Raw genomic sequence first — 18,106 nt, forward strand, 5'->3', positions numbered from 1 at the left:
TTCCAGCCCCTGTGCCAATACAGTATTAAAAAAGGGTCCGATAATTCAGCAATGTGTTGTACAAAGAAGCTGTGGCTTAATTAATCGTTATTTTTCTTTCTTTCGACTTTATCTTGGCCCTCTCACCTGCTTCACCTTGACCAAACGTCTTAGGATCAAAGAAGGTTTTGTGTTCTTGGACAGTAGTCCGGCCTGCTCTTTGCTCATCCTCATAATCGAAATCATCCACAAAACTTTCTGAAAGAGAAGACCAGGGCGGAGAAGAACTTAATTCACAGAAGAGTCAGTCTCTTCATTCCTGCTAAATCTACTTTCTACAATGGCCAGATACAAGCAGGGGCGGGGGGCTATCTCCTGCACTTTCAAAAGTTATGTGTGTGTGGGGGGGTGTTCAGCAGGTGTTTCCTGTATGGCCATCTCCTTTTCTACAAGAGGGGTAGGCAGAAGAAAGATTGGGATCTGTGGGGAGGTCTTGGGGGTGATTCGCAATCTCACTCCCAGTTGTCTAGCAATAACTTAAGCTTCCCATGCCATGTTCTGAAAGGATGAAAAAGAGTGATTGGGTGAAAATCCAGAGCAGGTTTGTGGTTTGTGGTTCTGTTTACTGATCACAACTTCCTGGGCTCAACATGCATTCTTATCATATGTCTGCCTGGCTGGGACATTATTTTGCACTTGGCTCTGGCTGGTGGACCTCAGGGGTCAAACACACACACACACACACACACACACACACACACACACACACACACTGGTAGATCCTGCAAGCCTGCAATCTGCCCATTGCAGCTCTACATAACCATTAAAAGGCACAAAAGTCCTGCCTTCTGTTCTTCCTGGCCACCCTATCTACTTCCTACCTGCAAGCCACCAGAGAAAGCGATTTAGCTAGTGGAAGCCCATCAAATCCGTGTGAAGCTTTCAACACGTGCACACCAATACCAACATGCATACATGACTCCCAGCATGCATCTGGCTCTCCCACATAAACCATCCTCCTGTCTCATCTTAAGAAACTCCTCTTTACCACAAAAAGCAAAGGCCTGTCTCTTGCAGGCTCCTTACCGCAGTAGTTCAAGTCACAATAGTCAAAGGTCACGTTAGGATGGTTGATGTAGCACCAGACACCTTCGTCGTCCTCATCAGGGTTGCGGCAATAATTCTGCACCAGGTTAGTATTGCCATGGAAGGGTTTCCCGTGGCTCATCACTCTCGCTTGTTCAGAGGCCCATGGCAAGCACTGAGCCCCGGAAATGGTGACGGAGAGGGTCCCCGTATACTGCAGCCCCTTGTTTGGCACACAAGGCCCTTGCTTCTTTTGCTCTTGCGCTGGGGTCCTTGGGGAAATTGGTACCGAGGTCCGGTTCTCACCTGAAAAACGAGGAGCAAGGGAACCATGACCATCGTTTTGTTTAAGAAGTTCTCCTTCACCGTATCTATATTGGTTTTAGAAGGGAAGCTGTGCACATATGCCTGGAATTGAAAGGAGGGACCTAATCAAACTCTACCTCAGACATCTTTAGGCAGCCGTGTTTAGGGAAGTTTTTAATGTTTGATGTTTTATTGTGTTGGGAGCCGCCCAGAGTGGCTGGGTGTCAGGGACTGTGCTGAGGAGGGCTGCACTGAAGAGGAATGGTGGGAGCCTCCCCCCTTCCCCCTGCTCCTGAATCTTCCCAGGAGCAGGAGGACAGTATAGATTTGGAACAGTGGTTTGCAGAGGGACATAGTTCAGAAGGCAGAAGCTGGGAAATACTGGATGGGGAACAGCTAGGAGAAGAAACACTGGGAGAGAGAGAGAGAGAGAGAGAGAGAGAGAGAGAGAGAGAGAGAGTTAACAGACCCCCTTTCACTGGAAAGCGTCCATTCACTCAGCCCATGGTCAAGGAGAGCAGATAAGGTGGCTGCTCAGAAAGCACAGTGGTTGCGAGATCAGGTTGCAAGATGCGGAAGTGACGTGGTGACTGGTGACTGGGGGGAAGTGGGTAGAACCCTTAACTGGGAGCACCTTCATTCCTGGAAATGGATTCTTTTTCTCTTGCTGTGATCATTAAAAATTATAACTGGTAAGAGACGCCTTTTGCTTTGTTCCGCTTATCTACTGTCAAAGGGGGGGGAGGGGGAAGCTGAGTCCCTGAAGCCTGACACTGGGTAAACCCAGCCAGATGGGTGGAGTATAAATAGATTACTACTACTACTACTGCTACTATTATACCTGGAGCATCAGCACTAGACTCACCACACACAGGTACAGCACACTCTTCTGCGCGCACGACTGGGTTTCGGGTGTAGCACCAGGGACCCCTTGTGTTGTTGTTTGGATTCCTACAGTAGTTTTCAGTGAGGTTGGCACCTGGATGGCTTGTCGTGTTGAAGCTAAAAGAAAGCACGATACATTAGAGCGATACAGGGAAACAGAAAATCCCTTCTCTTATACTTGGGCTTGCAGTAAGGGAACTCTGGATCTTGCGTCCAAAAGGACTGCACTGCAGTTTATGACATGTTCTACATGAAAAGCACTCCCTCGGAAGAAGAAAAAGGAGGTGAAGCCCAGACACAGATAGTCACGTACAGCAATCACATGTCTGCATTTCACTGTGCACGTACATCAAGCTATGACTGGCTATGGCTTCCCGCCCAGCATGTGCACACTGCATGTTCATGTACGCCAAAATGCACATATGCGTGTGCACAGATTTCAGATTCCACCCCCCCCTTCCCCTGATGCAATTGGCTGGGCATGTCCTCCATTGGCTATCTTGCGGCTCACGGCTATTGGGAAGGGCCGCTGTGCTTATCTGAAGACATTCAAGCTTTTACTCAATTGTCCCTGTCGTCCGCATTGTTTTCATTCCTCTCAAACCACATTGCTTACAATTCCCCCTACCAAGGATAACTGAGGATAACACTTCTTGCACTCATGATGACGCGGATGCTAGTCCTTGAAAGTTTTGTTTACATGGTTAACTCAGTGATTCTCAAAGGTTTCGTCTCCTTTCCTCAATAATTTCTCTTCCCAGGAACTGCCATAGAAATTCTACATATTTCAAAGGGGTTTTTTTTTGGGGGGGGGGAGGTTTCACATTTCTTGTCATGCTACTCGCACCTGCAGATCCCCCTTTTCCCTAGAGCACACTAATATTCCCCTGTACAATATTCCCTTGCGCTTTGTGCTTCCAATTAAAGCCCAAGATGCAATGGGCAGGCGACTGGATCCTTATTCTCTGCTCAGTCTCTCCATCCAGTGGTGTGTGAAGGCAAGTAGAAGTCAGGCTTGAGTTGCCTCCAGTTCAGAGGCTGACCCTGCAAGCAAAGGGTGGCACAGAAATGTTTTTGTTTTTTTCCAAACAAACAAGCAAGCAAACTTACTCAGGCTTGTGAGGAAATTTGCTCGACCAGTACTGGCATTCAATTCCTGACTTAGTGAACGAAATGGATCCCCTATAATTCTGCCCTGCATCTTTGACACAGTCACCTGTTGGAATGCAAAATACAGGATGCAGTGAAATGGAACAGCTAGCAGCATATTCAGAGAGTCAAGACATCTCAGTGGTTTGGATGTAGGCTGATACACATAACAAGCGCTAGTTCAGAGGTGCTTCTATGTCCCCTGGTTTAGCTACACTTGATTGCTCTACACTTCAGAAGGGGCAGCTGAATCTGGGAACTGACTCCATTGAAAAGCATTGTGTTTAAAGGGTCAGTAGAAAGAACACAGAGAGAAAACACTGTGCTTGAAAATACATGTTTTATCAGTGGTGAGAGTTTGAGATAGACCACTCATATAGGCAATAGTTCATTCATCAAGACACATTTGGCACCCAAGCCAAACACAGGCCTTTATATTATTGTATTTATATTTCTTTATATATATTTTAGGTCACCTTTCAGGGTGCAACTTCTTCTGAAGATTATATCAACATGGAAAACCATTGAACTATGTTCAATATACAACATTTGCTCCTAGGCTGCCCTTGGTGCTGAAAAGAAAATGAAGAAAGTGCTTGGCAATTTTTATTTTGTTTACATTTCTCTATTTCATATGGGGAGGAGGGCTGGATCCAATAAACAGGAATCCTTGTACTGGTGGAATTGGTTAGATATCCCTGCAATGGGTTTGTTACAGACTATAATAATGTTATGCATTTATTATATTTGCTAATTGGTTTTCTTAACAGATAACCCAAAGTGATATTTGGGCACATCACACATTGCAGGAGACAAACATGTTTTTGTTTTTAGAGATACGCATGTGCAGCAAGGAACCAGGCTCTGGCTCCATATCTTTTACACTACATGAATTTCAAAACCCATCCTGTCTCTCTCACAAGTTACAGTATTGTTAGTGTCTACATTAGGCAGCAGGTCTCCCCCATGCCCCGCTCTGCCACCAGCTGCCCTATGGGCAAAAATCCTGATGACTTGTTCTATCTTCATATTGTTTATTGTGAAATTATGAGTGTAGTTCAATGTTCCTTTAAGACACCTTGCAAGGATTTGTATCCTGAAAGCGGGGGGTGCAAGTTACTGCAATGCATATAATAAATGATATATAAATCACGCACATCTGCTAAAATGTGGTTTGCAGCAGTGTCCCTCTGCGAGTTTAGGAAAGAGAGAGGGACTCCCTGAGAGGAATGCTTCTCAGTGATCTTGCCTTATTTAGAATTTGCCTCCAGTCTCTTCAGAGAAAGCAGATTCCTTGTACTCACCACTGCCAGGGCATCACAGATTCACTGTTTAAGCTGCTTACCTTTCAGGCACTCATCAAGAGCTGTTCTGGGCTGCTTCTGAGACTTACATACTGGGGAGAGAATAATACAATTCAGCTTAAAGGGATCTTCAGCTTGTAAGAACAGCTCTGCTGCATCAGACCCGCCAAGACCCACCTAGTCCTGGCCATGGGAAGCTTGCAAGGGGGACTGAATGCAACAGCCCTCTCTGCACTTGTGATTTGCGGCAACTGGTACTCAGAGGCATGCTGCCTCTCTGATACTGAGAGCAGCACACAGCCATTGGGAGATAGGAAAGCAACTCTCATTTTGTGGCTCCAAAAGCCCCCAAGGGGTGAAATCCAACTGTGCCTGTCTGCCAGTGTAACTGACTTCCCGTTTGTGCAGCAGGAGATCTCCTTCCTCTCTTCTCCACTGCCAATCCCACAAATCTGCTGTGGAGGATTAGGATACCACCCACAGCAGATTTATGGGGGCTTCAGGGGGAAAGAGAAGCAAAAATTCCCATTGCACAGATGTCACGTGACACTGGATTTCACCCAAACATTGGGCAAGGATGAATTAGGGAGAAGTTTCTGTTTCTCCATTTTTAAAACAGATGAAAGGTCCAGCTTTGCCAGTAAGAAACCTTTGGCAGCTGCTGCCAGTGCCATCTTAATGAATATGATGTGTTGCTTAGGGATAGGCAAATAGCATGGGAGAGAGATTGAAAGGATCAATCCTATGCCGAAAGAAGGATCTAGCCAAGGGGTGGGAGGACATTGGCAGCAGCAGGAGATGCAAGTTGACCAAGTCCAGCTGACCAAGAACTAAACATGAATGGATGAAGAGCAGCAACATGAAAAACTTTGAAGCTTGGCATGGTGATAATTACTTGACTTCCACAGCAAGAGCTCCAAGATCAAATATGGTCTTGACAGAACCATATTTGACAGAACAGAAGAAGGAAGAATTAAGATATGCTACTATTATGCTTACAACTTTATCATCCTATGCATGTTTACTTGGAGATGTTCTGCTGATTTCAAAGGATTTAACTCCAAATAAGTATTTGCAGGAACTGCTGCTCTGGGATATGCAAGGCTAATACTGGCCATTGACGTAGAGACATAATTCTCCAGAGCCTGTGAAAGCCAGATCTTGGAATAAGGTTCAGTGGTAAATAATATACAAATAGCAAGGGTATTTGACAGGAGCTTTAGACATGCATACCTGAATATTGTGCCCAGAATATATCCTGCAAAACAAAAGTACTCACTTAGAAAGAAATACCCAAGAATGAGTAAGTCAACTGATGCAGTTCTACAGTACTGCTGATGCTAGAAAGGTCTTACCCTGTAAGCTGTCAGGATGAGACACCACTCTGAGCTCTTTGGAGGCAGCATGAGATATGATTGTCATGACTCAGCAAGAGAGAGGACACATCTGATTTTGCTTCTGCCATCAAATTAAATCTATTGCAATTATGAGATGCATATAGCTCAAGGGTAACTACTGCATGAATTAAACAAGCCCTCAGCCAGCCTTGCATATGTTGTTAGACTCCAGTTCCCATCAGCCTCAGCTAGTGTGGCCAGTGGACAAGCGATGATGGGTGTAGTAGTCCAACAACATCCACCCATTTTAGAAGTACAAATTTAGATCTTTGACATGGCTAGCCAGTATATTTTAATATAACAACCTTTAAGGTTTGGCTGAATAGGGTGGTGGCATCTGCACCGGGCCTGTCCTCACTTAAATCCTACAGCAGGTTTCCTCAACCTCGGCCCTCCAGATGTTTTTGGCCTACAACTCCCATGATCCCTAGCTAGCAGGACCAGTGGTCAGAGATGATGGGAATTGTAGTCTCAAAACATCTGGAGTGCCAAGGTTGAGGAAGCCTGTCCTATAGTATCACCCAGTCTTTAGGAACAAGGGGAAGTCTTACAATAATGTCCTGTCAACTATATTGCTTAATGGATTATTATTTACAGAAACCGTTCCTGTTGTCTATAGAATATATAAAAACATGTATGGGGATAAACGCTTTCCTTGGTTATTGGGCTTCCAGTGGAGGTCATTTCTCATCTGTTCCTCTAAGAGAAGAGATGCTACCAGACAACGGACTCCTTTTGAATGACTGGTCAAAGATACGACACATTATATAAAGGGAATGATTTCTATATTATACAAATTTATTATTAATGCCTCATTTGGAGCCCAGAGTCAAAAATCATGATGGGAAGTTAATTGGGACATACATCTGAGAAATGTAGTGGTGTAGAAGAGCTGGAAAAAATGTCACATTTGGCTACCAATGTGCCCCTTTGATTTCAGATAGTACATGGGTAGATGAGTCTAAAAAGCTCAGGACACAATTTTTTCACAGCCCTCTAGCAGCTATGGTGGCTAATTTACCAGAAGTAACATATTTAGTGTTAACTCTGGAAGTGTATACTTGATTTTGACCAAACTAAGCCTCCTAGATTTATTTTTATAACTCTTTATTATTTGTAAAGGGTATCTTTGTTTGAACAATTTATTATCCCTTTAGAGCTCCGCTGGGTCTTTGTACTTTGTCCTTCCAAGCTGTGATGCATTGTGGTTTAAATCCCTTATTATTTGTTCTTTTCTTTTTGCTATGTTTGCACTTTTTGTTGTTATGAAATTAATACATTTTTTATAAAATTACAACATCTGGAAGGAGACTGGGGAATTAAAGAAGAAATCCACTGTGAAATCCTCACAATGGTTGCTGGGCCCTTGAATATGTGAGTTAACAGGCCTTGTTCTGCAGGAAGGAAAATGGAATGATACCTACTGTTTGGGCATTAGACTCAATGGCTTCACGGGCTTCTTCATAGCTGCACACTTCCTCCAGGCACTCCCGTTCTAGATTGCCTTTGCGCACCTCTTCTAGGTATCCTTTGTTGGCTCGCCTTGAGCGCTTCAGCAAAGAGAGTGCTTGCTTCTGATCGAGAAAGACTAGCAAGAGCAGAACACCCATCAGTCAGTCCTTAGCGTGGAGGCTCATTCACTGGGGCAATTGTAATTCTGAAGGACCATTGAGTGGGAAGTACCCTACAGCCAGCCCTCTCCTCCGAGACATGATTAACCACCACAACACAAACACAGACGGATCAGATGACACAGTCTGGACCTCAGTGGTCCAGAAGCAGAACTGGGCACCTGCAGAAAACTGCTACGAAGAAAATTTCCAGATGATTCAGCCCACGGAGGTACACCACACATGGTGGAGAAGGGCAAGCCATTGCCATGTTTTCAGTATAATGTTGCATGTTTCAGGATATCAGCTCTGCATTCCTACAATGCTCTCCCCTTTGTAGGCTCCAGCTCCCTGATTACAGATGTAATGCATTGCCCAACCGTTGACAGTCTTGTGTTACAACAGACAAAACAGGAAGTTCTGTCAAATGCCCAGTTTTCACTTCTAGATCTCAATGGGGCTGATCCAACACTACTGTCAGTGGAACTCCATGTGTGCAGCGCTGGATACAACCCAGTGTGAATTTCTCACCTAATCTTCACCTATATGACATTTATTTATTTCAACCATTTGCATGCCTCTTGACTGCAGTCATTTCTAAGCAGTGTGCAGGAGACCCAATACAATAGGAATAAACATGAGTTTAAACTATACAATCAGAATTCAATAAAAAAACCCTGCTGGAATAAGAAAAAAAGTATTCACAAAGCACCAAATAGAAAATAATATTTCTAGTCTATTTTGGTCTTATGGTGGTAGAACCAAGACTCTTGTTCAGTTTAGTATCAGGGTTGTGCCCAGAACTGACCACTTCCAAATGGCAGGTCTCTTTCTGCTCTCTGGACACTTATCCTATTCCTGTTTGCACAGAAAAACATATTTACTCAGCCCTCGTCCTGTGTGCCTCTTTGCTGGCACGTGTGCTGGTCTCTGTTTGCCCACCACAGAATCTGAACCTTTGTAGTCCTCTCATTTCCCTTTTTCACATTCAGACATTAGAACTTTTCAGTCTTGGTCAGGGGTGGGGAATGTCTGGTTTGAGCAGGTAAAAGGGAAGCTAGGCTGGAACAAAAGAGGCTCCTTAAGATGACTGTTCAATGTTTCTAAAGTCCTAACCAGCTGATTGGTGGGGCTTCAGAAGAACTGCACACTTGTCTTTTGAAGCACCAACAATCAGCTGTTTGCTGGGACCTCAAAGCATAGGGCATGGCTCTTTGCAAGCTCCTTTCAGAGGCCTGCATGAAGCTTTGAACACCCAACAACCAGCTGATTACAGGGAGTTAAAAGCACCATGTCACCTGACATAATTGTAACATCAGCTGATTGGCAGGTATGTCCCCTACCCACCCATCAAATTTGGTCTGTGGGATGGGTAGGGGTATAAATCCCCCTCCATCTGATTAAGGTCTAGCAATGGTTGCTGAAGGATGAGAAGAATCACAGAGCTACCCCACAGCGGAAAGCGTCAAGCTAAGGGTTGGGTTGGAACAGAGGCAGCCTTCTCCAATCTGGTGCCCTCCAATATTGTCAGACTCCTACTCCCATCAGCCTAACAACAAGTATAGCCAACGGTCAGGGATGATGGGAACTGTAGTCCAGCAAGATCTGAATGGTCTCAGGTTAGGAAAAGGTGAGACAGGGTTTCTGACCAGGTCTCCTCTATTGGAGAGAGAAACAACAGGGTGCCCTGTGGCAGCTTGAAGGCCAACAATTTAGCAGAAGAGTCCACTGTGTCATTTTTTAAGATACCACAAGACTCTGTTGCTTTGGCTGCTGCAATAGACTAATACAACTGCTGCTTAGGAAGCTGCCATAGCAGGCATAAGGCTGTATCCAAAGCAAACCACTGAAATTGATAGACATGAAGAACATATGACAATTCTTTTCAATGCATTACTTGATGTATTGTTTAGTTGGATACAACCCAGAGGGCACACCCTGCTTCTGAAATGGTTAAACTGCATACACATGCCTCTCCTCAAAAAGTTACTTGAGGAGTACATTTTAATATTTTGGTAAGTGCTATGTTCCTGCTAACTCTATTAAGAGTAAAGAAGAGCCTACCTGTTAAGATAAAGAACTCCAACAAAGAGGCGTCCATTGGGGAACCTCCCCTCCCCCCCATCCCATCAATCTTTCAGCAAGAAGCATGGAAAAAGACACACTATCATGGGATGTAACTCCCGTGTGTTTGGTTATTCAGATGGGCATACTCAAATACAAAAGCTAAATGATAACTGGTCTGGAGAGAGAGAGTTCTGGCACAGCGCTGCCCCACCTCCACCATCTTTGCTCAATTATCACCCGAGATCCTTCCTGCTCCAAAGCTGGGAGTCTCTGAAACATGGAGTGACATGCCTGCCACATCCTCTCCATCTCAGCCATGCCATGCCAGTCTCTTTCAATGGGGCTGCTGCTGGGATTCAGGGCTGTAGCTCAGTTGTAGAGCCTCCCTTAGCATGCAGAAGGTCCTGGGTTCAACTGCTGGCATCTCCAGATAGGGCTGGGAGAGACCCTGGAGAGCCACTGCCAGTGAATGTAAACAATAAGAGATAGATGGACCAATGGTCTCAGTATAATAAAGCTTCCCATTTTCCCTGGATGCTTGATCTGCCACACTGAACTTCCAATGTAGGAGGCCAACAGAATGAGTATTGCTATCTGCTCTACTAGTCAATTGCAGCACAAGCCTACACATTTTCTTAGAAACCGCAGACTTCAACATTAATCTCCTTAGCACATGTTCTTAGGATTGCTGCCTGTTCACTGCTGAGCAGGCTGATTTCTTCAAACTCGCCCCTCCCTTCCTCTCCTTACCCTGGTTGTAGCTCAGTGAGAGGTCCAGAAGAATGGCAAGGAGAAGGGTCCTCAGCATTCTGGTTCTGCTCTGTCCCATTGCGTGTGTGCCTGACTGCAGGAAGATTGCAGAGGAAATGGATGAAGAACGATTGCAGCCCAGCCTGGGTTAATGTTGAACCAGGATGAAGAAACAGGAACCAGGTCACAGTATGTCAGGGACAGTAAGTTTGAGGATCTCACTATCTCACCCATCCTGGTTTTTCTCTCCCTCCCTTGCATTTTTGCTTTCAGGTGCCTTGGTGGCACAAGCAACCAATGGAACAAGAACAATTCCATCTATACATTTAGATTGTTTGTGGTCTCAGAACACCAAATAAACATGGACTGATATTAGGAAACAATATGCACGTCTTATTATTACGTCATTGTTTCAAAAAGCAGAGGACATTTGGCTATCCTGGCTTAAAATAAGGGAACTGCCATTTGTTTAGAAAACCCTCCTGTTGCAGATATTTAATCCAGATGCCAAAAGGTCTATTCCCTGTCTTTACTTGTGTGATCCTGTTCTAGAATACACTGAGAGACTGAATTTCTTCTCCCTTCCACAATTTATAATTCTTTGATTCTTGGATGTCTCTCAGCAAAAATCCAATGAGATCCCCATGACTTCTTTCTGAATGCCCAAAGAGAGATGCTTGATTATATGTGTGTTGGAGAGGAGTCAAAGAAGTCAGAACAGATGAAAGACACCAAGGAGTCAAGTCATTAAATATTTGCATCCTGTTTCAGTTCATTTGTATTTTTAAAAATTTCCCCGTTTAATTGTGGTTTGGACATAAATGAACTTAAAACAAATATTTGGTATACTGAACAGCCACTTTTAATGGGTAAACGTAATTTTCAAACAGATGCATGTCATAAACTCTTCAAGATTGTAGTGCAAGTCCTGTAAGGTGAATACAGATGAGTAACTATTGTATTCACTGAACACGATATTCAATATTCATTGAATACAATATACAAAATTGAATACAAAAACTTCATTGGGTTCAAATGGGTATGGAAAGGCAGCTAAACTCAAAGGCTCAGAGCACCTTTCAAATGAAGATAGGCTTGAGAACATGGGATGTTACTTTAAGAAGGAACACAGAAGTTTGTAAAATCATGATTGCTTGAAGCGAGCAGCTAGAGCGAAATGTCTTCTGCTTTCATAACACTTATGTACACTCAGTGTAGCTGATGGACTAGGTGCAGGACTTTAAAAGGAAGCACTTATTCACACATAATGTAAGACAATAAGATGTGAGGATAGTCACTAGCAGCTTGGCAACTTCTTAAAAGGATTAGGCAAATTAATAAAGGCAAGGTTCATCAAAGTCTATTTTAGTTCAATGCAGTGCTACTTTTCGAGAAAAAAAGGTGCCAGAACCCACCATGAAAGCCTCCCTCATTCTCTTAGTATGGCAAAGGCACCCACCTGACAGGTGCCAGAACTAAGTTTGAGTGAGTTCCCCCTGAAAATAGCCCTGGCTAAATGGAACCTCCATTTTCAGGGGCAGCACAGCTCTGACTATCAGATGAACAAAACACCACAGAGTGACTATTACCTTGCTTATGAGCTTCTAGAGACATCTGACTGGCTACTAGAAACAGAATGCTGGACTTGATAAATCCAGAAAAGCAATTCTTATCTTCAAATTTATTGAGATGAGTCCCACTGATAAAATAATTAAATTAGGAGTCAGTACAGTTAGATCTTGAAGTTCTTAGTAGCAGCCTAAGGCCATAATCTGAGCCATATACTCTTGATCAAAAGAAATTAGCAACATCAAATTCATCAATTGGAATTTAGGTCTTTGGAGATTCCAAATTAGTCCACCGTTTAGTAAAACAGGTCCCTACCCTGTCCTCATCTGAGACAAACTAAGTGTAGGAGGAGCTTAGAGAACTATCAATCTCAGTCCCCTTTCTCTCCCTCTTCTCTGTCTCTCTTCTGTAATGGTATTCTAGTCAGTATTTGTTATCTCCATTGTACGCAAGTAAATATTAGCATTAGGGTAGCTGGGAAGTGACTCTTTGGCCACTTGTACAAAGAGCAATTGCACATTCCCCACCTCCAACAGATTGCAGAGTTTGAAGAACACAGAGTCTCTTTCTAACACACAATAAAGCAGACAGATTTGAGAAATGTCCACTTCTGGGTCTAGCTTACTGGGATATTTAGGCAGAGCCTAAGTTCAACCACAGGAGAACATCCAGACAAAGAGTTCTGGCCCATGTATGAAGGGAAACTTTTGAAGAACATTCACAAACTGTCAAGACTACAATACTGCTTTCTTCTCAAACCTGAACCTTTGTGAAGGCTGAGATCAGACTAGTAGCCCTCCTTAGTTCAGCATTTCTAACTTCCTGAACAAGTCCCCTTTTCACCTTATAACATCTGCTATAATCTCTTTCCCATTCTGACATACAGATCTAGTAAATATTAATAACTGCCAATCCATCAGGTTGCAGCAGAAGATGGGAAGCAGGGCCACTCAATTATCTCAGATGGGAGGCTATCTCCATTTGGCTCCACCTCTCCTTGACTTGTTTACGTTCAGGCTGGTCTTTGCAATAACTTCGTAACTTAAAAACTGGTACCCAAGTCTGCTTAATTCTCGCCACCTTCTAAACATGACACAAAAGATAGTAAACTATCTTGTGTGTTCGAGCTCTTACATAAGTGGCTCAAAGAGATTTTTTTGTCTGAGGCATTATCACAGGACCCCCAACCCCTTGTTTTCAAACCATGTGCACCATACAAACAAGTGCATATGCTTAAAAGAATGGCATAAGACACCTCCCTCCAATCTGTGATTGGTTGGGATCAGTGCAACCGACAAACGTGCTTGACACCACATCAGCAATGACAGAAGATTGAGACTCATGCGTGGATTTCTTGGGTTTTGGCATCAGCAAGTCACTTTGCAGCTGTGTCAATATTGATACATGGAAAAGCTGCACCACTCTCATGGAAAAGACAAAAAACATACATGCCAGCCATTCTAGATCACTGCTCCAAATCCTACTGCCTCAAAAGACTGCTTCCTTTGTGACTGCTTGTAAATGTACCACTGGGTGAGCCCAACAGCAGGAAGTCAGTACTGTAATCTGAAGCATCTGTTTACTTTATCAAAACAGTTTGGAAATGTGGGGGTAGCAGAGCCATAGGAAAAGCAACAAGTGTAGTTATGTGGCCTATTGCTACCAGCACCAAATGACAGCTGGCCCATCCTAAGTATCCAAGAAAGAAGCATGTGGTAAATGAACACCACTTTGCAGAGGCCCTGACCATATAATAAATGATATTGTTGACAATGGGAGCCACCTAGAGAATGAATAAACCCAAGTGCAAACCTCAATGTATTTTCTCGAAATAGCAAAGCACTAAGGAAGAACTGTTGAAATGTCATATTGGACCACAGACACTCGCAATCCAATTTCTACCCAGCTGTGAAGTTTTGATTTGGCTTTGGTCAATTCAGACTCTCTTGGCTCAGTTTCTTATGTGTTGAAATACCCGACTGGCCTATCACCACAGGATGCTGGGAAGAAGAAAATTACTCTCAAGTAGTGAATACAACCGCATAAAGTGATACAAAAATGGAAAATAAAAAAATTCCCATCCAACATTAATTCAAATTAGCTTGGACCAAAACTACTAACTATACATTGCAACACTATGGTGCAACATGACCTCCTGACAGGAAGTCTGTGATACTCACTGTCAAGGAAAAGCTAAACAAAACAAAAGTAGAAAATTTGGCAAAGTACTATGTTAAATCGAGACAATGTAATTAAGCATCAATTTCATTTGTCATTGTTTTTATATACTGTAATGAAATGCATTACAGGCATAGCAAAGCTCTTCCTTATTGATTTACTTCCATGTGAATGAATGATTTACTTCCATTTGAATCTTGCTCCTGCAGTATGAAGTGGTCTAATCCAGCAACACATAGCAACTGCTGAGATTATATTTACCAGCTCCAATGAACTGGTTTGATTTTAAAAGCAAACCTTTGGTTACAGTTGCAGCCACTCTGGGATCTACAATTCTCACTCAGATTGCAATGTGTTGATTTGGGCAAAACCCAAACACTGTCTTGGTAGGTATCAAACAAAAGTCTCTGGGCAGTCAGGACCCCACATCATGGTAATAATATACATAACCAACAACCACAATTTGGCTAGATTGCATGGTGACTATCACAGCATCACCAGCACAAGCCCATGGAGAGGTATAACTGGCAAAAGAAACACCTTTATGTTCTGTCTGAGTCACACGATTGACTGCATGTGCTACCACCGCAATGTTTTTGAGAGCTGCTTATATTACCAAGAAATGTGGGAGTTGGATCTTAGCCAATGTTGTCATTAACATTGACATAGCTCCCGGTGGAGTACAGGGTCAGATTTAAGGTGCTGCTTTTGACCTTTAAAGCCCTTCACGGCCTAGGATCCTCGTACCTATGGGACCGCCTCTCCTGGTATGCCCCACGGAGAGCCTCAAGGTCCATAAATAATAACACCCTAGTTGTCCCAGGCCCTAAAGAAGTTAGATTGGCTTCAACCAGAGCCAGGGCCTTTTCAACTCTGGCTCCGGCTTGGTGGAACGCTCTGCCTCATGAGACCAGGGCCCTGCAGGATCTGATTTCTTTCCGCAGGGCCTGTAAGACAGAGTTGTTCCGCCTGGCCTTTGGCTTGGAGCCAATTTGATTCCCTCCCTCTCTCTCTCTTTCTCCCCCCCCTCTTTCTTTCTTTTCCTTCTCCTCCTGCGATGAGGCTACATTTTAATATTTTAATGTTCCATTATTTTAATGTTGTATTTTATTCTTGTTTTTAAGCTGTAATCATTCATCTTGTTTTTATTATTGCTTGTAAGCCGCTCTGAGCCCGGCCTTGGCTGGGGAGGGCGGGGTATAAATAAAAAATTATTATTATTATTATTATTATTATTAACTGTAATTAAAGCAGGCATCTGATGGTTTCATCCCCTACTCAGATGCAGCAAGTATCAAGTTAAAGCACATCTAAGCACAGCTTGGGCAAATGAGTCAGGGGCATTAGCTTCCTGTTATTTATACCTTTGAAGCTAAAGAACTTTGAACCCTCACTGGCGTTGACATAATCCTTGCACACCTCAGAAAATTGTTGGAAGTTCCTGCTCTTTTACTTTAAAAAATGATATACTTTCTACTGCATTAATTTTTGGACCATATGTGTATAATGTGGGAATCTGCAGAATCTTCTCCACTCAGTCAGTTTTGCCACGTTTTCACTAAACGTATGTAACACGCAAGCAGAACTGGTACAGTTCCTGACAGTGGATCAATTTGAAACAAATTCTGATAGTATAGAAAAGATGCATAGTGAAGGCTTTCTTCCAGGCATAGCCTCATCTATCAGGCTTTTGCCCAGGCTTGCGGGCTTTGGAAATGATGGTGGGAATCCAGCCATAGCCTTGGCCAAACTGAAGTCACCTACTCCCTTCTAGACATCCCAGTAGATATTTCATAACCCACATGCTGTTTTCTTGCAAACACATAGAAAGAGCACATTTAGACTTCCAAAGATGTTTTAATGCCATCTGCAAAAAAAATTGACGGTCATGTCTCCACCTCCACCACCTCCGCCACTGTGCTAAAACCGACACCCTCTTGAATAATGAACATGTCACTGGTGGAGCCCTGCTCCTGCACAATGATGCATTCTTTCTCCGTGTCTGAGACAGCAATCTCAATGACGTTCTTGTGCTTGGCAGAGCTCTGCTGTGCAGTAACATAGTGCCCATCACTGGTGATAAGGAGCTCTGTGTGGTTTCCAGGCCCTGCCCTGTCCACAGAGTGCACTACCAGCACAGCTGGCTGCTCTGAAGCTGGCAGCTCCTGGGGGGCTTTCGTGCCCCTTTGGGATGGATCCCCATCTAGGTTTCCTTTGTGCTCAAGCTGGTGACGTAGCAGGCTCTGGGGGAGGGCGTAGCCCATGCCACAAATTTGGCACTGGTGCGGCTTGTCAGCGTGGTGGGCTTTCTGGTGGCGTCGCAATTTTGTGGCCAGAGGATAGGATTTGGGGCACAGATGGCAGCGGAAAGGGCGCTCGCCTGTGTGCAAACGTTCGTGAGCCCGTAACGTGTGGGGATCACGCAGTGCTTTCCCACACACTGTGCACAGGTGAGCCTCACCTGTGTGGGAGATCAGGTGACGGCGCAGCTCAGGGCGCTGCGGGAAGGCATCTCCGCAGAAGTGGCAGCGGTAGGGACGCTCCCCTGTATGCAACCGAAGGTGCCCACGGAGATTGCCTTGCTGGCGGAAAGACTTGGGGCAGTAGGGGCAGGTATACGGGCGTTCCCCTGTGTGCAGCCGCATATGGTTGCGCAACGACCCAGGGTTGGCCAGCTGCCGCTCACATATCACACACTGGCAGGCGGCAGTGGCAGCAGATGGCCTTGGCTCCTTAGCCTGGTGGGTTTTGCGATGGATCCGAAGAGAGGGCCGGCGGGCAAAGGATTTTCCACAGTCAGGGCATACAAAAGGGCGCTGGCCCGTGTGCAGCACCTGGTGTTCTTGAAGGTCCCGTTTGGTGCCGTAACTCTTGTGGCACTGTGGGCAGGGGAATGGCCGCACCCCTCGGTGGCCCAGTGTGTGCGCTTTAAAGCTTTCTTCCGAGCTATAGCTCTTGCCACACTCTGTGCACAGGAACGGTTTGTGATCAGTGTGCACAAAGTGGTGCTTCTTCAGGTGGCAAAGCTGCAGGAAGGCTTTGCCACACTCTTCGCACCGGTGTCGTCGCTCGTGGTCTGCCTCCTTGAGCTGTGCAGCACCACCCATGTTGCTTGGAGACACTACCTCCTGCTTGGGATTTTCACTCTGCTCCTCCGCCCTGTCCCTGGGTGTAGACATGGCACATCCACTGGGGGCTCCTTTAGCACAAGATTGGCCCCTCAACACCTCCACCTTCTCAGCCAAGTGAGCACTGGGTTGAATTGCACTGGATGGGGGCGGCTGTGAACACATGTCAGTCGGTTTTACCTTGGATAGTGTCGCATTCACTTGCTCTGTTTGAGGATGCAGCACACCATCCTCTTTACTTCCACCCTCCTCAGCCACAGAGCAGCTCACAATGGGCTGTTTCTCTCCATGCTGCTCCTTGGAGTCCCTGAGCTCATGTTGCAGGAACCCATCTTCATTCCTTTTCTTGTGATCATTTTCCAGGCCAGGAGGTTGCTTGAATGGCAGCTTCTTATCCAGCAAAGGAAGACAATGGGCTCTGGCTTTCTGCTCCACAACCTTGGGGATATCAAGAGCACCTGCAATTTGAACCAGTAACCATTAGCTCCCTTAACAAAGAAAACAAAGTAATTATTGACACTTCAAGGTGAGACATCTGTTTCTATGCACTGCTCCACTCCCAACCCACTGCCTCAATTGTGCTGAACAGAGATCTTTTGCTGAGCACAGAGGCTTGAGAAGTCCCACTAGTTATCAAAGCAGTGCTTCTGAGAATTGAAACATAGCTGGTTTTAGCTAGGGGACTCTGCTTGAATTTA

General features: G+C 44.7%; 1 protein-coding gene across 1 annotated transcript in view; it reads right to left on the reverse strand.

Annotated features, from left to right (window-relative positions):
* Positions 1-18,106, reverse strand: part of LOC310852216 (uncharacterized protein) — a 34,416-nt gene that overhangs the window by 7,734 nt on the left and 8,576 nt on the right. The window contains exons 6-14 of the mRNA XM_083755220.1: positions 16,179-17,866; positions 10,534-10,678; positions 7,531-7,694; positions 5,943-5,967; positions 4,751-4,801; positions 3,367-3,472; positions 2,237-2,373; positions 1,066-1,371; positions 127-237 (exon numbers count right to left, since the gene is read on the reverse strand). Coding sequence (XP_083611346.1) covers positions 127-237; positions 1,066-1,371; positions 2,237-2,373; positions 3,367-3,472; positions 4,751-4,801; positions 5,943-5,967; positions 7,531-7,694; positions 10,534-10,678; positions 16,179-17,866 — 2,733 coding nt within the window. The remainder of the gene's footprint in view (positions 1-126; positions 238-1,065; positions 1,372-2,236; positions 2,374-3,366; positions 3,473-4,750; positions 4,802-5,942; positions 5,968-7,530; positions 7,695-10,533; positions 10,679-16,178; positions 17,867-18,106) is intronic.

This window comes from Podarcis gaigeae (genome assembly GCF_964106915.1).
Source record: "Podarcis gaigeae genome assembly, chromosome: 1".
NCBI classification, from domain to species: domain Eukaryota; kingdom Metazoa; phylum Chordata; class Lepidosauria; order Squamata; family Lacertidae; genus Podarcis; species Podarcis gaigeae.